Raw genomic sequence first — 24,244 nt, 5'->3', positions numbered from 1 at the left:
TAAATTGTAAATTTATATAAATAGACTATGTGTATTCATTTGAAACATTGAACCAAGGCAATCTAACAGTAGAATGTCGAGCTCCGGAAATCAAAGGATTTATCTGTGGCTGCGACACGATTAATTCCACGCCTCTTACCAGACACCTCGCGCCGTGGAAAAAATGTAATGGTATTTATCGCAGCCAAACATAGAATCAAAGGACTGTTACGAGTTCCTATCTTGGCAAGACGAGCTCAGTGTCCCGTTGTTAGATAACCTTGATTGAACCCACGCATAAAGTGAATTGCAAATAACAAATAACAACAATATGACCGGCTCAATGATCAATTAATAAACGTTAAAATAATAGCCATACCACGTGATGATTAATTAATATAATTTTTAGAATTAGATACCATTCGCAGCCGTGTAATTATTAATTGATGATATCAGCGAAGAGTGAAATTACACTTTTGTGTGAATTTGTATTGAAATGAAGTAGGCCTACAGTAGATACTTTAGCAGTCGCGTGATAATTAATTAATACAATTCAAATAAAGTACAAACTTTTAAGTAGACGTGTATTATTAATGTTTTAATAGGTTATTATAGGGATGATAAAAGAACAAAGAAGCTAAAATATCTAGGCTATTATTGTAATGTCTTTATATAATCAGTGCAATAGAACCTTATTCAGGTGACGCCCTGTATTAAAGCTTGGTTCCCACAGAGGGACGCAACGCAAGTAAAAATTATAAAAAGGAGCAAGAATCGTCGTAAATAGGTCTTGTAGTTTTTGACGTACGGCCTAAAATTGGTAAATTAATAATAAAAGTGGTCCATAATTGGTCCAAATCCCCAAAATAGCGTCTTCTGTGACCACATCTCTATTTTTGGTTAAAATTTGGTAAACATCAGTATTTTAGTTTTAACGTAAATATCCTACTAAAAAAACACACAATTATCTCAATACAAAAATATAACCTCCAAGAGGCGGAGGTGATAATGATATAAATAGGTGTATCATAATAATTTATAATTTTACCTTCATTAGTAATTATATAAGACGTAATAATATTATTATTTTTAGCCGCGTGCTATTCATTACGTATTAAATGAAATCACGTAAACAAGTATTTGTGCGTCACATATTTCATTAGATTTTCTCAAGGGTTTCATCTGAAAAGCCTTCACAAGTGGATTGATATGATTAAGAAGGTAAAGCCGTCGTAGAATCACCGCTGCTTCCTATCCAATTTATTACCCGAAGTAGTTAGAAAAATAAAACGGAGGCCTAATATTCGAAAGAGACCGTAACGTAGACGCAACTTAGCAAGTTAACCAATCACAAGCGATTGTTTGAATAATTCATCGCTTGTGATTGGTCAATTCACTTACCTTGCGTTACGTCGTAGAATCACCACTGCTTCCTATCCTATTACCCGAAGTAGTTAAAAATAAATAAAACGGTAGGCTTAATATTCGACAAAGACAATATGATAGATGCGTTCATTGATATCAAATGTAGGCCTGCCATACAAAAAGCACCCGCTTTGGGCTTGATATCATAAATACAGAAAAACACCCGATTCTCAGTACTGTACCTATATTTCTCCAGTATCTCTCATCAATATAAAGCTTGGTTCCCACTAGAGACGCAACGCAAGAAAGTTGCAAAACAAACAAAAAAACAACAAAATTGTTTTCGAATAATTCATCGCTTGTGATTGGTCAGTTCGCTAAAGCTTGGTTCCCACTAGGACGCAACGCAAGCAAGTTGGATGACAAGCGACAGTTCGAATAATCCATCGCTTGTGATTGGTCAATTCACTTACGTTGCGTTACGTCACTGTGTTACGTACTTGCGTTGCGTCGCTAGGGGAACCAAGCTTAACATTATATAAATTGTAATTATTACAAATGTTTTATCGAAATTGCATTCGTCATCCAAATGACTACTATAAATATTCATAAAATAACCGTAATTAAACTTGACCTTTAGTTCAAGGTGACATAATAATAACGAAAAATGGTAGTATAATTTACTTGACCAATAATGATACCATCAATTCTAGAATAAGGGATTAACCTGGTATTTATGAAATGTAATGGTTTATAAAGGAGGTAATCCTGAAATTGTTCGTTATTGTTTTGATATATCAATCGTCAACATTAATTCATTTTTATTAAAAACAATTCTGACATAGAATGCATAACCCCTCCTTTGTGAAACCCATATTCAGAGGACATCAGTAGGTCTATTCCACTGCCTAGCCTAGCCTATTCAGAGGACATCAGTAGGCCTATTCCACTGCCTAGCCTAGCCTAGCCTAGCCTATTCAGAGGACATCAGTAGGCCTATTCCACTGCCTAGCCTAGCCTAGCCTATTCAGAGGACATCAGTAGGCCTATTCCACTGCCTAGCCTAGCCTATTCAGAGGACATCAGTAGGCCTATTCCACTGCGGGCCTTGAATTGTCCCATTAGGCTTAGTTCCCCGACGACGTAGACGCAACGCAAGCGTGTTGACCAATGCCAAGCGAATATTCGAATAATCCATTGCTTGTGATTGGTCGACTCGCTTACTTTGTGTTACGTCATTACCTTGCGTCTGTAGTGGGAACCAAGCTTAAGTGGACACTGCAAGGCCCGAAGGTCTCCCATTCAGTTTTGTTCCCACAACGCTCAGAATGCTTGGTTCTCGTGTTTCAAACTGTAAGCCAATCCAAGTGCATTTCCGATAATTCAGATAACCCATAACTTTCCTCCCTTCCATCGCACTTGGGCGTGGTTTTCGCTATTTTGGATCCGAGATGGCGGATGATGTTCAAATGTAGTTTAAAATCTTCCCAGTACAATTCAGGTCATGTTGCTACCCCATGTGTAGGCCTATAAGCTGTGCGTGCTGTAGCAAAATATGTTTTAAAGAACTAACGCGTGGTTCTCACTAGCGACGCAACGTAACGCAATCTACACAACGTAAGAAAATGCCCTTCCGATAATTGGGTTTGCCCCCGCCTGCGCGCGTGAAATCAAACCTGTTTTCATAACTGATTCATCGTCGGTTCCCACTAATTGTGATTGCGCAATACAGCACTTTGCGTCAATACGTCGTAGCGTTGCGTTACGTTGCGTCTCTAGTGGAAACCACGCTTAACTCTATGTATCCCTTGTAATAGATATAGTACCAGCACGCATTGTGATTTCATATCGCTGATTATCTTTAATCTGATTTAACTTTCAAATCAGTTCAAAGAATGGAAGTCCTTGATTTTATTTTGAACTATATAATTAAAATAACGTTTTAATCTCGGTCTACACTCATCAGATGTGATAAAAAAAGTATGATGCGCCCAAATATGGTGGTAGTAGGCCTATGCCCAAACATGGTAGTTATATAACATCATCATGTCCATATATGGGCACATCACATTTTTTTTTGTCACATACAGTTTGATATTGTAGACAGAGCTTTAAATCAAATTCAAACTAAACTATCAAAATTCTCTCTCCTTTCCCTCCAAGTGCGCATTGATAAGTATTTCAATAATGGCCTCTGTTTTTAATCAATTTTTAATATCGATTTTTTAGCCCGGTTTAATGACATTTTTTAATAATTCGTATACTGGCCATGACTGCCCCCCTGTATAATGCCTTCTGTTCTTTAATCACTTTTTAATATCGATTTTTATCCATTTTGATGACATTTTGTAATGCATTGTAAAGTATAATTCGTATATCGGCCCTGGCTGCAATTTTGGTATCTCATTTTCGTTTTTTTAATTACCATTAGAGACCATGTCACCTTTATTATACTGCAGTAACTACGCTTTGATTTACTTTAACCTGGTTATGGAATGATTTAGCAAGTTTTTTTGTAACACTGATTGCATCGTTTAAACATTGAAAGTCATAGGTTATCGCAGTTATCGTTTACCGCAGTGACTGCAGTAAAATTATTTTGACATGGTTCCTGAGAAATCCTGAAATAGTTTTGAATAGTAAACAGTTCTTTTTTCAAATTATAGCAATTTTCACGTGTTTTTGTTTTATCGGGCCACATAAGTTGGGTTCAGTATGAATGTAGCTTTAATTCTACACTACCAAACTAGTTTGACAAAAAATGTTGATGTACATGTGCTTAAATATGGTAGTGATATACCAAAATATGATAGTGATATGACGTCATCCTGTCCATATATGGGCACATCACATTCAAACATAAAGTTTGATAGTGCAGACAGAGCTCTTTACAGTATATATAGGTAGCCTTCCATTAGCTCTTTCAAAACCAAACTTCGATAGCGTGTGTGAATGTGACTTTATGATTATTTCATTCGTTCAATTTAATTTGTGTTTAGACTATTCATTATGCCTACTATTTACGTTTGTTATCTGTTGTAATTACCAGAAGAGAAGGCCAGAATAATTGTCCGTAATATATTAATAACCCTCTTCAAAATTACATCTAGCAATAATACTTTCGTAATGATGTATTAAGATAACACAACAACGTCATCATACTATTTGCAATGTAATGATTGGCATTCACAAGGTTAATATAATACTGCTATCGAATGCAATAGTTCGCCCTACAAAGTAGTGGAAATAATGGCAATGATTATCGAAATTATTAAAATTCTGTTTCTAAATTATTTGTATTATTTTGAAAGCATTGGCTAAACTAATTTAACCTCCAAAACCGAAAGTTGATAGCGAATGAAATACACACAATGACTGTTGATGAGTTGAACTACTAAATTGAGACGTTCTCCAAATACAAAAAGTTTTTTTTTATAAAAGCCATTTTTAATATCGATTTAGCCCTGTTTAATGACATTTTGTAATGCATTGTAAAATATAATTATTATATCGGCCCTGACTGCCCCCTGTAATAATGCCTTCTGTTTTCCAAATAAAAGCCATTTTATACATAGAATCTGTATCTATCCTGAGCGGAAACCGCCCATCGCTCCGCGTTGTGTGTAAATGATCATATAGACTAGTCCAGATTTGAGAAAAATGAAATGCTGTAGGCATTTCGTGTTAAAAGCGAATAAACATGTGTTTTAGGGTAATTTTGGGGTGCTGAATTCAAATTTGCTGTTTACCCGGCTCAATTTTTAGATCTTCACCCTTAATGTTAAATGTTATTAAAAGTCAAGTTATAAGCCAAAATACGTTTAAAATGGCGGCCATCTTGGATTTCAACATGGCGGCTGAAATAGAATATTTTCAACTTTAATAACAATATAGTTGGAATCTTCACTATCACAAACATAGGTATAGACACCATTTTTAACTTGCTACGTCACTTAAAAGTCAAGTTATAAGCCAAAATAAGTCTGAAATGACGGCCATTTTGTTTTTCACATTTTAAGGGTGAAGATCTAAAAATTGAGCCGAGTAAACAGCAAATTTGAATTCAGCACCCCAAAATTACCCTAAAACACATGTTTATTCGCTTTTAACACGAAATGCCTACATCATTTCATTTTTCTCAAATCTGGACTAGTCTATTACCGTTACCGCTCGTATGTGTAAATTGGCCTTAAACACACCTTAAGAGTCATTCACACCTGTTCCGGCACGGTTACGGTCCCGGCGCCGGAAAATCCAATCGAACGTCAATGTTTCGTTTTCACGCGGCTACGCGCATATCGATTGACGCATAGCCGCGTGGATCGTGGTGAAAACGAAACATTGATGTTCGATTCGCCGGACCGGAACCGTGCCGGAACAGGTGTGAAAGACCCTTTACACGAGCAAACAAGTATTCAATCGCTTTCACATCGAACTGTCGATAGTCACGAAAATGTGGCGCTCGGATTTTCAATTTCTTTTATTTCGCAAATTTCATCCATAGCAACAAACGGACAAACAGAAAAAGAAAAAAAAAAAGAAAAAACAAGAGGAAAGAAAAAAAAAGGAAAAAACTAGAAAAAAGAATAAAAAAAGAAAAAGAAAAAAGAGGCGGTAATTGATACCATGTCGTGCAAAAAATCAGTCATCCCAGTTGCACACACCACTTTTTTTTAAACAGAAAGATGACCGTGCAACAAGATCTAGTCGTTAAAATGGGAAAAAATATTGCATAGCACGTAACATGAAATTAACAAATATACCATTGGTGGATTCCGTGAGGTCACTGCGTAATAAGGGTTTACTGTTACTAGTGTTAAAACATACATTTTCTCTCGATCTTCGTTCTACAACATGGGTTACTGTAATCTATAGCGATTGAAATGCATTTTCCTTCCTGGGAAAAAAGTTGTTTTTTTTTATATTTGAAATTTAAAAAAACTTCAAAAACACCGACGTATTATATAGAAACTATAATTAAAATGTATTGTTGTCTTTCAATACATTGATTGTATCGCTTTGTAACAGTTGATAAAAAATGTGCTGTTTTTCTTATTAGGTTTCAGTTTCTATTTTCTTAGTTCAAGCTCAACACAAGTGATTTGACCAATCACAATAGATAGAATATTCGAACTGTCGATTGTCATTGGTCAATTCGCTTTCGTTACGTCTACATTCCTCCGCCGCGTTTCTATAGTGGGACCTATGATATGATGGAAACTTTAGAAATTTTACCTTGGACATCAAACCGTTCTGGTCGAACAGTGATAGCGTCTGCGGCAACCTTCTCTTTCCCGCTCTGGACGATGGACTCCTTAGTCCCCCAGCCGTCGCTAGCCACCCAGACAAATCGATCGGTTAGGTTAGCACTAGCCTCTAGCAAGCCCTGTATTTGATCATCTTGGGCGAATATCACAACTGCTCTTGCTTTCTTGTCTTCAGCAAGGTATGATACTATTCTACTGTAAACGGCCGCCGTAGCTCCCCGTTCGATTACCTCAGACCGAGAAATACATATTCCTAAAAAACAATGCAATAATTTAATGTTGATATTTGGGACCTTACATAATATTAATTTTGTATCAGCTACAACAGATTCTTTTTTTTTAATGTATTGATATTATTTTACATACAATAATAAAATACTAATTATTAGAAATTTAATCTTATTATTTAATATTTAATATTATCTATATTGACATCATACCTCAGACAATCACTGCATATTGTTTGTTTTAAATATTAAGTAATAAAACATTGTGTACTTTATCCGTATAAACATTAACTAACAAATATAAATATAAATAAAGGATAACAATCACAAAAAAAAATAAAAATAAAAATACATAAGAAGCAAGAGAATTAATTTCTGTTGCAAAACAAAATGTATTGAGTAAAAATAAAATGTTAAATTCAATGTTGTAAGAAAGGATGACATAAAATTGACAATTTAAAAAAACCAGTTAGGCCTTATACAACCACTTAAAAACAGTTAATTTTAAAACCAGTTACAACCACTTAAAACCAGTTAAAATCAGTTGATTTTAACACTAGTTACAACCACTTGAAACCAATTGATTTTAAAACCAGTTCCAACCACTTGAAACCAATTGATTTTAAAACCAGTTCCAACCACTTAAAACCAGTTTATTTTAAAACCAGTTACAACCACTTAAAATCAGTTGATGCTAACACCAGTTACAACCACTTAAAAACCAGTTGATTTTAAAACTAGTTTCAAAAAATCAAAACCAGTTAACAATAAACATTGAGTATATTTTCGATATAGAAAACCAATGTTCATTCATGCGGTTAACCTTTGCGTCATACAATAACTTATTGGTTATATGTACAGGGACACTGTTGATAGTACATCCTTAAGACCACAATATAAAAAATGAATCTCCCTTTATTACGCTTTAGTACAATATTAATTTGTAGATCGTTTTATTACATTATGTAATGTTTATCGATTAAACAAAATATTATAATTAGTTCAATAATTATAGAGAACGCAGCAAAGCAACCTTCATTGAGTTGATGATGAATCTTTTGTAAGTTGCAGGCATAAGAATAAAATTCAGGTAATAGTAGAGTTCTTTTAAGTACGAGTATTATTATACAAATAATACATGTTTTATGTAACAGTTGATAACGTACCAGTTAATATAAAAAGTGCTTTGTCTAATACGAGTATTATTATACAAATAATACATGTTTTATGTAACAGTTGATAACGTACCAGTTAATATAAAAGTGCTTTGTCTAAGAAGAGTTTTCTTTTAAATTGAAACGGCACCTCTTATCTAGTTATGTTTAATTATCCTTTCACTCATTGTAGTTTTGATATTTAGTCTTTTCGGTAGCCTGAATCTAAAAGTCTTCATTACTGTTTTTGTCCTGTTTCCGGTTCCCGTGTTGTCCTGTTTGTTTTTTTTTTCATTTTCTATGGGCTGCCTCATACAAGCTTTGCTTTTTAGGAATGTTGCCCCTCTTATTTTAATAATTTTTACTGTTAATTTTTATTTTCTATGAAAGACAAGAAATAAATGTTACTTTGATTGATATGAGTTCAATATAGATAATATTTCATGAGTTGAGCCTAGTTATATTGGACAATCAGACTTTCAACGAGTAAAAAATTCTCTCTATTCAACAAATTTAAAACATATGTTTTGTTCTAAAGTAAAATTGTATTTAATTATTTCGCTAGTTTCACATTCAATCTATGTAGACGGTTGATCGATGGCTAGGCCATCAAAGAGGCAGCGCTCCCATTTTGGTAGTCTATGTTCTAGACAGAAATCAGTAAAATTATAAATATTTTAGCACATATGGCGTTTCATACGTAAAACCATGATCTCGTAGTATAGAAACGCTGACTGGTGGACTAACATGGTAGCGGATTAAAAGAGTGCCCACTATATTATGTTTGTGTTCGAAGGCGCACAAAATATATCAGCCCGCCTTGCACACAATGTTAAAATATGTATGGTATACGAATAGCTGCCACGTAATAGAACCATTAAATAGAAATGTTACCGTTTAATAGAACAAATATTGAACAGCCCTTTTCTGTAATTGTATAAATTAAATTTTAAATGGCATGTATAAATAATAGACAAGTATTAATTTGTACGAAAATCGACAATAATAAGCAATGCATGTGTTTTAAACGTTAATCGTTTCTTATAAAAGAAGAGAAATTATAAACTAAAGAACTGCATTTACATTAGGAAAGTAATCTTACAAATATTTGATACGCCAGTAGTAGAACACTTCAATCTGTTATGATTCATTAAGAGAAAAAAAATCATTAGCAAGCGAGCTGGAAAATTTGTTTTAAAAGGTTGGCATGTTTGTATTGTATAAGATACAATTACAGTGATTTTTATTGCCACGTTTAAGTACACCCATTATTACGACGCGTCTGACGTTGTAACCCCATATGTTTACTTACTGTGTTGTTGAGGTTCTATGTAATTGTTTACCGGAGTAGTGCCTAAAATGTTTAATGGTTTCCATGTAGTTTTATAGACGTATTTTTTTCCATCAACCAATCTTTGTGATATCGAATTACTCAAATGTGACGAACAAAGATCACGTGTTTACAAAATTGAATTAATTGGTATTTTATGTTTTAAGTCGATTTGGAGTAAAATATTTATACGTGGTAAAATAACAAAAATTGGAAAAAAAGACGTGTTAGTCTTCGATTGTGTGCAAAAGTTGCTTTGAAAGATACTGTTTATATGATTATGTTGATGTAATAGACCTAACGCAGCCGTGCAATCATCGATTAGCTTTATAGCTAGTAACGACTCTTGGTGATCAGGAATAAAATATGTCCACTCTAAAGTAGTATTTGTGTCGAGCTAGGATTGAACCAGGAATCACGTCACAATGTACGGCGGACATGCGCACAATGAAGTAACATGGCGTTTCTCGTTAATGACCTAGTCATCATAAAAACTCATATATTATCGAGATCAGTATTACGTAATGTTACCTCTTCCCCAATACTGTATAGGCATAGGCCTACATATTTTTGTTTAAAACCTTTGAATTCATGACGTTTTTTTTATGGCATTTACTATCCGTTTCTTGAATCTGAATGAACATTATAACATTAATGTAAAATCATCTTAAATTAATCTGGCATTTGCCAATATTTAGCCCAGATCCCTGCAGCGATTTCGAGAATAACCGTTAGCTGTAACGTATTGCAGTAATGTGTGTATTGTTGAGATACCGTAATTAAGATAATTTGCAATCTGTCAACGTCTAGAACACGCCTGTTGTTTTCTCATATCCTCGTATAAATCATTGAGAAGTATAAGTGTACACAGAAAGTAAGCGCAGAATAGCATTTGTTTTGTTTTCATGTTGTATTTTTAGTTTTTAAGTTTAAAAATTTTAGCATTATCAGTCATAGAACATTTGAGGTCCCCCTCCCCCCTCCCAACGACAACCTCCAATTAGATGGACACCTAGATATACAGTAGGTGAACTGTTTAAGTATTTCACAAAAATAGCTTTAGACTGTTCTTGTAAAGGGAACACCGAGTAGTAATATTTTTATTTTATTTTCTTTATTTGAACAATATTTTATGAGGGTGATCCATCCAGGATAAGCTGATCATTAGGGACCCTCAAACAATACAAACAGTAAATACAAAATAAACTATAAAAATACAGAATTAACAAAGATATAACAAATAAATATATATAAATATGCAGTAGGCCTGCAATGAAAGAAGGAAAATAAGAAATAAAATTTAAACAAATTTTGTACAAGTTATTTTATTCTGTATACTTTCATTACCATGATAAAAGCCTTGTTTTCTTATGACATAAAGGATAACATCATTAAGATAAATAAGATAATTAATAAAACACTATGGTTACGCCGTGAATATGCGATTCAACCGACAAAACAGCCTTCTATTCAATTTATTCATTCGGAATTCTAGATACCTTAATTAGCCAGATTTTTTCTGTGAATGCCATAATAAATTAATGTTAATCCCAAAGATAGGCTATAATACAAGGTATAGCTTTCAAATTAGAGCTATTTTTAGAACAAGTACTTTAATTGAAAAAAATGCGAAGAAACAATGTAGTGGAATTGATGGTCAATGTTGAAAAAAAAACAATCTTACACTAGTAATAGGCCTATAATAATATCGTAAGTAATTATTAAAACGTTTAATGGTGCTTATTAATTATTCATATTGTTGGTTAAAACAGAATGATAAGGATAAGATAATAAGATTTATAAAGAGCACATATCCACAAAGTGCTCAAGAATAGATGATGTATACCAAAGCTGTTGCTGTTAATTATTTTTAAAATCAATTTAATCAATATCATCAGCATAATAACAAAATTGTAATTCATGATAAACATTACATTCTTGATATTGTCCGTTACAAAACAAACCTTCTCCGGGTTTGTGTTTTTTGTTTGAATTAGCAATCCACTTCTCACTGATTTGATTCTTAACCCTTGATTGGTCAGGCCCGAATCACCTGATATTTTGGGACTCTTTGATATCATCACAATCCGACGAGATAGATTTATAGGTGGTACATCCTGGCGCTCTATGATTTTCATCCCCATTTTAAAAAGAACGCCTACATTTATAAATAATATACTCCTGCACACTAGATGGATCGTCTATACCCTTTTATACTATTGGGAGTAAACGATATGAACTGTGATTATTATTATGTGATGGCACTAGTAACAATCCGTTTTGCATGAATCAATAATTATGAATGACGTAATGCATACACGTAACGTAACGAATATAGGAAGGATTTGTACTTGGGTGTTGATTAGGAGTACGGGTCATAGAATGTTTACAAATTTATGCTATGTAACAAGTCGAAGTGCGAATGATTTTTAAATTATTTTAGTTGTTTTTTACTTATCAGAGACCTGACCAAAATCATAATTCGAACCTTACCTGAATTCCGCGTTAAGTTGATAAACGCATCTATACCGTTTTCGCCGTATTCTCCGGCTTCTGCGACGGTAGACACATACGTCCAGCCCATGAACTTCACAATATCGAACATAGCCTGGCTCTGAAACGTATCTGGTGGTACCACACGTAAGAAGTAGTCGAACCGCATCTTGTCACTTAACTCCGGACTCGTGGATGCATAGCTTATTTGAGGAATCTGCAAAAAAATATGCAATAGTCTACTTCATTGCTGTGTATGGAAAAATTAGCCTATTCATCCAGTGTTAGCCATTAACATGGCACATTTTTATTATAATCGCTAAGGTTTTGGCAGCCTAATAGAATTGCGCGTCATAATTACGATACGCTTGTGGGGAACGCATCGTCTAAGACTCGTGTCTGCTCTAACTCTACGCATTAAAACAATTCTTACGTTTTTTTTCCTAGCATAACATTTAGGCCCAATGAAATATGTTCTAGTTTTACCTATGCTTGATTGCCTCTAGGACGCAACCCAAGGAGGTACGCGCAACCCAAGGAGGTACGCGCAACCAAATAACTGTCGCGCCTACTGGTCCCAAGCGACGGGTTTTCTGAATTATCGCTTGTGATTTGTAAAATTGTTTGCTTCGCGTGTTCGTCCGCCGCGTCTTAGTAGAAACCAAGCTTTATAACTTAATTCAAAATATAAACAGTATAATACGTGTCTCGAGTTTAAAATGTGAACGCAAAAAAATACCGCTAATACAAAATTATCGCTTGTGATTTGTAAAATTGTTTGCTTCTGTTGCACGTCCTAGTGGAAACCAAGCTTTATTATAACTTCCAAATTAATTCAAAATATAAACAGTATACGTGTCTCCAGTTTTAAATGAAAAATACCGGTAATAAAAAAACACAAGAATCTTGTCGTGTAAACGGTGATTATTATCATCGCATTTCCTTATTTATCGTAATGGTTGAACTTATACGATCGGAATATGAGTTCATATTCAAAGGTACTGTGCTTAATAAAAGACGAAATGCCGAGGTTTATTTTAACTACTATAACTAGGCCCCTGGGAAACAGAACAGACTTAAGTTTAAAATGTTGTGACGTCAAATAGACAGTGTAAGCATTGTTTAACAAACAGATTTAAAACAAGAATCTAATTTTGGAATTGTGTTTAAGTTTAATAATGTAACAGTCATAAATTGTTCGTATTATTTACTAACGTATTAATATGGTACGTTATAATAAAGTAGATGTGTAAAAACGATCTTATTTGACGTGCTTTGAGCTGTGATCAAACGCACCACTATTTTCTCCAGAATATGTACATTTTATTTTGTTTCGTTGTCGACTACCTTTTCTCCGATTCAAACGTACAAAACACATAATCTTACGGACCGTTACAACGCTTTCACACGCCCGTATTTACATTGATGTTAGAAAGATAATGTATATACACGTTCATACCACGGTAACAATTCGTTAACTTTTGTACGATTTGATATTTGTTAAGATGCAACTAGGTAATCGATATTGTTAATTAACCACACTGATATATGTGGATCTTATTTATATTGATATCAGAATGTCAATGCAGAGAACTTTGTAAATTAGGTTAGTTTGCTCTCTCAAAATCAATACAATTTGACCTTAGGCCTAATGTTTTTTGCATTAATGAATTATAATTACAAACACAATTAATCACAATAATTCATTGTAATTCATTCGTACAACAAAATTAACTTAAAAGATATCAAACTATTAATAGCAATAACTGTGATTATAATATAACACCTAAATAAGTCAGTTGATTGGATGATTGTGGGTCACATGATATCCAATAATTGAACCCATGCGTCATCAAGAGTGCATTTGCCATGGTAATAGTATTATATTAATTTTTATATTTTATTCGGCGAGTGCAAGTTTGCGCATTTTTGCAATCGCGACCTTTGATAAAATATACGTTTGTGTTAAGCTATCAAACTTTATGTGAACAAAAATGTGATGTGGCCATATGGACATGATGATGTCATACCACTACCATATTTGGGCACATCACACTTTTTTGTCAAACTAGTTTGATAGTATAGACAGAACTTTAGGCCTATATAGAATCAAATGTTTTATGTTTGTTTAATTGGGCTATTAATTCCACTGAATATGATTCACTATGATATTATTTTGTACCATTGCACGAATATAAAAAAAGCATTTATCGTTTGTATATACCGCATGATCGAACGTTGTAAGACATTTTTCAAGAGTGGCCGGTACAAAATCAATTCCGTCCCTGAGGTAACAATCACTTATTCACTATCATCAGTAATAATTGGATTAGATGTCAACATTGTAGCAAAAACCACTTATCATGTCTGACAGACACATCTTTTTAGAAATATTTTTCCATTTTTAATTTCCATAATTAAATATAAGTAAATTCGTAATTTAGATGCTACTTGTTTTTTTGTTGATGGTGATAAGATAGAGACGTAACGCTGTGTGTAGTAATTTACCTAATTCTCGTCGGTTTGGCTAGAGCCAATAAACGGCACCTACCGTTTCTTGCCTGTTAGCTACAAACTTTCTCCCACATGGTTTAATGTTTATGTCTCCAGCAAGCAAGCTGTTTGACTTAGCTTCTTGGTTATAGTTATATTTGTATCTGTATTTTTTTGTATTCAAATAATAAGATCTAACAGGACAAGAATAATCGGTTTCTTCTGAACTTATTTGCAACTCGCAATATTATTGTTTGACCGTATTAGGCCTACAAATAAATTGTGCTCTCGCACAACGATTCGGTTTGATAGACACTGTTTAGAGTATTAGGGGTTTGTAACCCCATAGTTGATTGAATCTAGATATAACACCGTACGAGAATCGAATGATACTTTAGATTTTAAATGAGACGTTTTTATTATTAATTACACTTCCAAACGTAGTAGGCTACCAAACACAAGCTTTTCAACGTGCTGACTGATATGATATTTCTTCTAATCATCGTAATTGTTATATAGGTTATGTCGTAATATAGGCTGCAGTACAGATTTAATGTCATAATAATTTATTTTTTTCAAGATGATCTCGAAATGAGGTTGGATAATTGATAACTTCATTCTTGTATATTATCAATTCGATTTATTTAGAGGTTTTTAACAGTATCTTAATAGTGGATTACGCAATAATGTGTGTGTGCACGCAATGTAGTCATAGTCACAGACATTGCCGACTGCCTTATGGAACGTAGTGGTAGACTGAGGCTGCCACGGGGATCCACTGAACGCCATCGTCTCTCCTTCCTCCAAAGGGGCATACGAGACTATAATGAAAGATTTCAAAGGGAATTTGTTGGTGAATAAATTGGGGAATTTATTACAAATACACTATTTTCATTTCTCTTTTCTTTACGGCATTGTAATAAGACAGGAACACAATTTCCCAAGTTGGGATGAATAAAGTTTTCTTGTATCCTTGTATCATTGTTTCCTTGTATCCTTGTATCCTTGTAACTGTTTAGTGACGGGTTGATCATAATCATTTCATCTCGTAATACGTGGTCAAGATTATTGTGAGATTCCATTCTTGCCGCAATGTAGTCATAAATGTTTATTTAATACCTACAGTACATGGTTACTAAATATTGCTTTGAGATTCGAGCCTTGCGCATGCGTAGGTCAGAGCATCCGCTTGTCGCGATCAACGTTATTTTAGTGTACGCTAGTTGCTGGGGCAAAAGTTCAAAATGGAACTTGGAAAAGTTTAACGAACAAGTTACAGTTTTTATTTGAAGGTTTATACCAGGAACCTAAGGAGTAGATTTTAAATCATGATATTAATTATAGGCGTAGTATTCTTTCCAATTCCAATCACACGTCTCTAAAGTTAAGTAGCCAAAATATGAGTAATTTATATTTACTTGAATGTATTAATCATAACAGTATCAAGGCTGTTTGTCTCCTTCCCTTCAGTTAAAAGTAAATCTATAGGTCTTAAACTATTTCTCATAATTATAAGGTTTACTCTATGTTGGAACCCGACTTTTATTCAACTTGAATATATTAATTTTAATTAATTAATGTTCAACTTATATTAGCCTATTGGAACCAGATTTGTTATTCAACATTATATCTTTTATAGTCAACTTACGAAAGTAAAAGTTCTTTGAAAATAATATTGGAATCATTTTTTTCATTCGATGTATTACTACTTATTCAATTGATGAAAGTAAAAGTGCTTTCCATATAATATTGGAACCAGATTTCTTCTTTAATATATTTCTTACTAGCCTACATTGTATGTGTTTAAAGTTTAGAAACAAGGTGGATGTTAAAGAAAGAAATATAAATTAACCAATTCTACGAACTCCAATCAAATTGCACAATAGGTAAAAAAAAATCAGAAAAATAATGAATTAAATAGGATATTAGACATATTGAAATAATGTTTTTATCTTTAATTATGAGTAAAAAAATAAAAAATAGTGGTGAACGCCCCAAACAGGGCAAAATATATACTACTTTTATTTTTCAATAAAAAATGAAAGTAGAACATGGTAAAAATAAAAGCTCTTCAAATAATTATAATACCAGAGTTTTGCTTCAATATTATTATAAATTAAATTTTTCAACTTGTGAAAGTAATTGCTTTTTCCATATAATTTTGAACCAGATTTTTTCTTTAGATTCACTTTTATTTCTCAACTTACGAAAGTGAAAGCTCTTTCAATATAAATATTATTGACAGAATGTGTTTTTTTTAAAGCTATCATAAATTTTAGAAAGTGTGTAACAGTTTGTCATCTAGAGTGTTTCTAAGAACGAAAGAATTACCAAAATACGACGAATGTTACTTTTGTTATTCAGTAAATTTATTAGCATGAGAATTCTTCCATATCGTCTATACATTTTACTTTATAATGTACTAAAACAGTATTATGTTTCGAATGCTTCTATTTTAGTAACAGATAGTATTAGATTACTATAATTCTAATATTACTGATGAAAATTAATGCAACTCTAAACATATTCGCGTAAGTATTTTTCGAGTGAAATTCGAGTTCGAACATTTTTGGTACAGTATTAACTAATATGTTGTCACCAAAGAAGCGGTTATAATATATTATATGATCCAGGCAACAGAGGAAGCGGTATCTCCAACCGCTCGAAACCCAAACTAAACCTCACAAGAAAGAAGAGAACCAGATACAAATGTTTTTTTAGCTTTAACCTAAGTAATAATCAGTCCAAAGCACAATGATAATTATTCTTCCTCGTTATTGTTTTATGTTGTTCTTATCATACATGAAGTGTTCTTTATATTGTTTTACTTCCTGAACTATTAAGAAAAAAAAATTAAGGAAAGCCCCTTTCCTCAACTTTCAACATCATGAGTATATACTACTACAGTATACCATCATATATATTTCTTCTTTCCTTTATATTTATTTTAGGCAAGCCAAGGATTGAGCACTGTAATTTCCATTATATTTGATAATAAAATGAATCTGTATGTGTATCATAAGTAGACCTACTATATTTCACATAACTTTAAGTAACTTTTCGACTTAATTTCTTCACCCCCCCCCCCCCCCTCACTTTTTTTTTTTTATATTCACATCGTTTATACATACAAAAAAACAAAAGCTAAATTACAACTAGACATGAAACTCGTCACTTTGACGAGTTAGTTATCCGCACAACGACAAACGCCACGTGCACGTCATACGTTAGAATATTGCACACAGATAAAGATTATGGCATTATGACAAGAACTGAAGAATATGATATGCTGTTAGTGCTGAATTCTGTCAATTTTGTGTCATATAGTATATACATGCAAACAGTATAATCTGTATACATATTACATACAGTGTAGAATAGGTGAATCTACGAGACCCGCCATTTATTCAAATTTTTAACATGGTGACGGTATCAAAATGAAACACTTAAATATCAATTTCAGAAGGAAATTATCTCAGAAACAACATATTAACGTGTAGAAGAAATTTGAATACGTAAAATATAGATGCGCACCCTTTTAAATGTGATGAACTATTACGCAAAATATGAAAATACGACTTTTTTTATTCAACTGGCCATATGATGACGTCACAACATCCGATTGGCAAAATGTTTACATGAATTCGTATCTACAATCCAATAGCTTCCAGAAAACGTTTTAATCGTGATTATCACATTTTATTCTTACGAGCTATTACAGATTAAAATTTACTGTAAAGATGAAATTAATGACCCACGTAATTAAAATGTTTAGGCATGATGACGTTATAAAAATTAAAATATTTTTATCTCATGCTAAAGAAAGTTGATTGACCTAGACAATATATAAATATAGGAGAAAAAGGAATACAGATAAGCGTGATGCGCTCCATTGAATGTGATGAGCAATAACGAAAGAGACAAAAATCCTATATTTTACATTCGTGTGGCCATACGATTACGTCACAATGTTTTTTAGCCTTATCGATGCATGATCCGATATCTACAACTCATCAACTTCTAGATTTTGTAATAAAAATAAACGGTTCACGGTTTACTTTAGAAACTATGACTGTTTAAAAAAAGACATTATTTTGATGATTTTTTAAGCTTTTTCATAAAAAACGCGCACAAATTGTCTAATTCAACGTGTTCGTATGGCGTTATTTAAACTGGAAAAGGTCTAAATTGTTTTCAAAATTACTAGGAAAGGCTTGAAGAATATAATTCAAGAGAAAAAAATATGGTGTTAACGCTGCGTGTGCACCGCGCGCGTAAAAAATTGCGCGCCCGTGGGAATTTTTGACATGCTCAAAATGACATGAAACGCGTAAAAAATTGATTAGAAATTAATTTTGCGCATTTTGAAATTTTAAATGCGCGTGCGCGCGTAACTTCTTGTGAAACATGCCATTTTTAATCCGTAGAAAGTTTGCCCCTAATATGACTTAAATTTTGTCAAAGTGTCAATACTAAATGACTTTTGGGTTTTAATCTATGTTCAATCATTGAAATTCATAAAATTGCGCGTAAGTCACGTTGCGCAACTATGACGTCATTCAAAAATAGGAGGTGCACAACTTCACGTAAATGCCCATATGTTGTCAAAGTTATGAAATGTTTTAGAGAAACGCGATCCACAAAAAGGAAGGATGGAAACGAGAATAATACAGAAAAAAAATGTTGATCTCATACAATAACAAGGAGTTATCCGCTTGGTATACCAAGCGGATAACTAATAAGAAAAAGCACCCGAATTGATTTCTATTACATATATCAAAACGATTTAGACGCCAGATAGACAGAAGCTATGAAGTAGCCATAAAGTCGATTGTGGTAAACACGGTATCATTTATCTGTATTCGTCTCACAAACAAAACAAAAAACGCGCCTGCTAAAAACAAGGCCATATAAATGGCTGCCGTCGCGTGCGCAAATTTGAGTTAGAGTTTACCGACCGACCAACCGACCGACATAGTGTGAGCTGTAGAGTCGCGTTTGCGCGCAACTAAAAACCAATGCATACGACGTTATACAAGAGCCTATGTGCCAAATGTTTACCGTCAACGAGGCGATATTGCTTGTTGTTTATTGTCGATAGACACGATAGCGTGAAAATAATAAAAATACAGCTCGATGGAACAATTAAATGTTATTGTTATACCAGGGAATAAGAATGTCTGTCCTGGTTATACCATTTATTTCAATATGTAATTTAGTCAGGCAGTCGGTATAACACATTTTAAAATTAATTTTTTATTATACTCTAGTAGCTAGGTCAACTTTCGCATGCACTTTGAGGTCCAGAGAATTTGACTTCAGAAATTGGTTTAGGATGGTCAAACAATCATTTTTGGCTTGGTTACACATTTTGAAAATGTGGCGAAAAGTCAAAGGTCAGGGTGAAAGGTCATAAGACTAAACACCAATATGTCCTTAAATCTCAACAACCACTGGTCACAGCGAAGTAATTTTGGTCTCAAATTGATCAGAAGGTATACATTTATATTCAGTCTAACGGGACATTTTAGTTAAAACCTTAAGACCTTTGACCCACAACCCATGGCATGTATTTATCTCCGTAACTACTGGTCATAGACACTTGAATTTGCTTTTAAATTGTTTGAAATATATATTTTGTTGTTTGTTACACATTTTGAAAAAAAATTTTCAAAAGGTTAATCAGTTGAGATACATCTAGATGGTATTTATTTGATTATACATATTACCATATTATACCCCAAATAAAGATGCCTCCCCTCCCCCTAAAAACCCTTTTGAACAATAAATGCCCGGGGCGTTTAATCGGATACACATGGCAAGTTACTTCTAGCATTCTGAAAAGAACTGGTAAGCTTGACGTTTCTATCAAAATGTTCTTGGGGACAGCAATAACTAGTACTTGAAATTGAAACAATTTAAAGTATCAGTTTTTATTGCATAACATTACTGTCTAAGGATAAGTTATGTAGAGATATGTTTTTGTTTAAAACATTAGTAATAGTATTTCTGTTCATCTTTTAACCACATTTTCTATTACAATGAATGTAAATATGTATATTTCGAACAATTTGATACCAAATTTAAGTTTCTACGACCAGTACTTACAGAGCTATGAAGATGCCATGATATGTGGATCAAAGGTCAGAAATGGCATTTCTGATATTTTTTTACTAAAATGAATATGAAAGCATGCCTTCTGAACATTTTGAGACTAAGACTTACTGCGACGAGTGGTTGCCGAGATACAAGTATCTATTTATATTTGTTCATATAACCCTTGACCCTGACCCTTTGACCTTTTGTAACATTTTTATAAATGTGCAACAAATAACAAAATGTTTATTTCAAACAATTTAAGACCAAATTCAAGTGTCTATGATCAGTAGTTACGGAGATACATACATGCCCTGGGGTGTGTGTCAAAGGTCAGAAAGCCAATAATGATTGTTTGACCATCCTAAACCAATTTCTGAAGTCAAATTCTCTGGACCTCAAAGTGCATACGAAAGTTGATCTAGCTACTAGAGTATTATTATTGATTTATATATTATTCATAATAATATTCCGTTCATATTTGGAAATCTAATCTTCTTAAATATCTTAAATTATATGTTATTCTCCTCAAAACAACACTATATTCCGCTACATAAAAAATCAAATACTATATAACTTTTTAAAACCCATCGAGGAAGAAAAAAAAAGACAAATCTGAAATAACCACATCGTCATATCAATAGTTTATTGAAATTATATTTGTGTTATTGTTTCTATGAATCAGAGACATAATATCTAATAATAACAAATAATTATTCTAAACTTGAATATTTCCGTAACAATTGCAACCAAATAGTCACCGTTCAAATAAAAATCTAAAATAAAGTTTGGCTCCCACAATGGGAAGCAACGCAAGGACGTAACTTGAGAAAGTGAGCGCAAGGCAAGTCATTTAACCATTACGAGCGATGGATTCGAACGCTTAATTTAGTCAACTTTATTGCGTTATTGCGCGTAACGTCCTTGCGCTGCGTCCCAGTGGGAACACAGCTTTTACTTGCCACGGTAAGTACGGTACCATGAACACTAACCATCAAATATTAGACTACTCACTACTTACCTGGAAAAGTCGTAGTATACTAGCAACTGGCTGTGATATTGAACTACTAGCAGCCCCTACTACACCAGTAACAGACTGGCCCGCTTGGTCTTCTACGCGGACAGCAGCACTTCCATTTGGACATACGTACGCGCTCGAATCCTGTTGCAGGTCATAACTAATCATTTCAATCGTCTGCTCCAGCGCGTATGTTTCCCGCTTACACGTGTCATACAATCGCGCTCCGAGGGACACCCCTGGGAGCAAGCTCGGGTCGGCGTTGATCAGGTCCAAAGCGAACAGCATTCCTTCGAGGCGTTGTAAACCAACGTTGTTAATACTCCCGCAATCAATGTCACCCTCACCCCGGTTGCTGACTGGAAAAAGCCCGCCAAGTGTTATTTTTTCCAACGCAGACAAGGATACCACATTGATAGAAAATATAATTCCAAAGAGGATTACTCGTGCTAACGTCATGCTGATGTCGCTTTAAGTTTTCGTGTTATGTCTCATCAGTAATGATCAACTGCGTGTGAGAAAAACTCTGTTTAACAATCAACCGATGAGGGCGCATGGTATAAACCAAATATTTATACTGTAGACTGATAGATTGGAATGTTCCATTTATCGCTAAGCAATACGTTTGCATAAACGTGTATTAAAATAGTATTTTAAAGAAAATCGACTTGTCTTCAACATTATGATGCTGTACTCGAGCTGTTTAACCAATTTTCAGCTATTAAAAACAATTATCGTAAAAGGAGATCGTATTATTGTGTGTAGACAGTGTACGGTATATCATCATGATCGGAAAAAACCCCTATTTGGGGTAAATCATTGATTAATAAACAGGGTTACATTAGGTGGTTACAATTAGTGCTGAACCAACTTTATATACCATTGAGTAAAAATTCATTATAGGCCCACGCTTCCTGTCGTAATCGTCATGTTTTCTTGCCACAATGCGCCCTCTGTTTGTTGTTTTGTCTCCTTCTAGAGAAATTGGCGAGGGAGGGGGTGCTTTGTAAACGTGTTTTGAAGAACTACTTTCACATGTCACATGTCAACATCACATGTTTATACTTTACAGTATATTTATATTTATCATGTATAAGCTGCCATCATAAATGTCAAGGTAGATCATTAAATATATTAATGCATCGAATGCGTGCCATATTCGCAAAACGTGACTGGCCCAATTGCTTTATCCAAATGCATCCACGTGTCGTTCTCCACATGCTCCTGTTAATATATTATTTTAAATTCATGTACATGTGTTATGGAGTGGAACGCATCGTTATCTCTCTTAGTCGATTTACAACATTTTTAAAAACGAACACAAAAATTAACACTCATTCTAGTCAATTACAAGTATTTTAATCATCCATAAAAATAAATATTATATTTAAAGATACCTGATTCTTCTGTTTATTTGTAAGTTTTTTACAATATATACACACTATTAAATGTTCCTAATTATACAGAAAATGTATAACAATTCCAACTTAATAGCCATTATATTTATTATAATAATTATTACACATTACATTATACAACTTATATACAATAATTTCATTAAAATAATTTAAAAAGATAAATTCTTGTAAATGAATAAAAAATGAAACTCGTTTTGTATTCTGGATTTTTAAATTGTTGTAGGTATAGTCAAAGAACTTATAACACAAGAATCTCCTGTTCTTCAATTTGCATTCAAAACACAGTATCGGAAGTACAGGGTTAAAAGGTCAAACTGGGCGACGCCATTTCACAGCATGGAGCAGCGCCCCCTCCAAACTAGGAAGTCAATTACTCTATCCTCCCCCCCCCCCCCCACCCCCCTAGAGTATTAGCTGATCCCCTCTATGATTTTGACTTTCTAATTTGATGCGGGCGCCCTACTCCTCAGTCAATTACTCTATCTTCCCTAGAGCATTAGCAGATCCCCTCTATGATTTTGACTTTCTAATTTGATGCAGGCGCCCTACTCCTCAGTCAATTACTCTATACCCCCTAGAGTATTAGCAGATCCCCTCTATGATTTTGACTTTCTAATTTGATGCAGGCGCCCTACTCCTCAGTCAATTACTCTATACCCCCTAGAGTATTAGCAGATCCCCTCTATGATTTTGACTTTCTAATTTGATGCGGGCGCCCTACTCCATGGCTTACAATGGCGCCACCCATAGCTCTATTCTATCCCACAATGCTTTTCGAAATTGTTACGCGCTTCGGACGAACAGGAGATTCTTGTGTTATAAGTTCTTTGGTATAGTGTTATTGATGGTATTGAATTGTATTCGCTTTTGTTTATTGTTTTTTTAAAACCGTTTAAAAAACAAAATGTAACAATTTTTATATTATATAGGAAATTCAATTTTTTTATAGTAGACTTATTCATTTTTGTTACCAAGTATTGTATTTAATTATGTATTTTATTTATTTATTTGGCAGAAGCGTACTAAAAACAAGTGTTTTTGTTTTTTTAATTTTTATTTGTCCTGCAAAAATCATGTGCAAATTAAATAAATAAATAAATATTTAGGAATAAATACGGTACAATTTCAATGAATTGTATGAAAATCAGCCTGTTTCAATCCATCTTGTGTAGATAGAACATTGCCACAGAACAATAATTTAGATGGGTAATTTCAAGTGGTTGTGACATAGTCGGTAATAATATGAAAACACTTAGATTGTCCTTTACTCAAGGGGTGATCTGCCCTTTTAAAAGGCCTGCACTGTACTTTACCTTTGTGATATTTTCATCTATAACTTAAGGGAAAATTATATTGCCTTGGAACTGAAAATACTAATACTACAATAAATATAATTTTTCAGTC

The 24,244-nt window shown here is 33.6% G+C and overlaps 1 protein-coding gene across 2 annotated transcripts; it reads right to left on the bottom strand.

The window, feature by feature from the left end:
- Positions 1-11,739: 11,739 nt before the first annotated feature.
- LOC140058501 (metabotropic glutamate receptor 7-like) lies at positions 11,740-21,923 on the bottom strand. 2 transcript variants are annotated; one of them, XM_072104131.1, is made up of 2 exons: positions 21,426-21,923; positions 11,740-12,032 (listed from the first exon to the last, which is right to left on the bottom strand). In XM_072104131.1, the coding sequence occupies exons 1-2, from the start codon at positions 21,879-21,881 to the stop codon at positions 11,757-11,759; spliced, it is 732 nt and encodes a 243-aa protein (XP_071960232.1). In that variant the 5' UTR covers positions 21,882-21,923; the 3' UTR covers positions 11,740-11,756. The 2 variants fall into 2 exon arrangements, 1 of the variants encoding a protein (XP_071960232.1); XR_011847015.1 differs by lacking the exon at positions 21,426-21,923 and adding an exon at positions 12,249-12,287 and having other exon boundaries at positions 11,921-12,032.
- Positions 21,924-24,244: the final 2,321 nt, after the last annotated feature.

The sequence above is a fragment of the Antedon mediterranea genome, chromosome 9 (assembly GCF_964355755.1).
Source record: "Antedon mediterranea chromosome 9, ecAntMedi1.1, whole genome shotgun sequence".
Lineage (NCBI taxonomy): Eukaryota > Metazoa > Echinodermata > Crinoidea > Comatulida > Antedonidae > Antedon > Antedon mediterranea.
Note: the sequence above shows the minus strand (reverse complement) of the source record. Positions and strands in the feature narration are given on the sequence as shown.

Coding starts and splice junctions, on each gene's coding strand:
- LOC140058501 (XM_072104131.1), bottom strand. CDS start 21,881: ATGACGTTAGCACGAGTAATCCTCTTTGGAATTATATTTTCTATCAAT. Junction 12,033..21,425: donor GTATACTACGACTTTTCCAG/GTAAGTAGTGAG, acceptor ATTTTTTTGCAG/ATTCCTCAAATAAGCTATGC.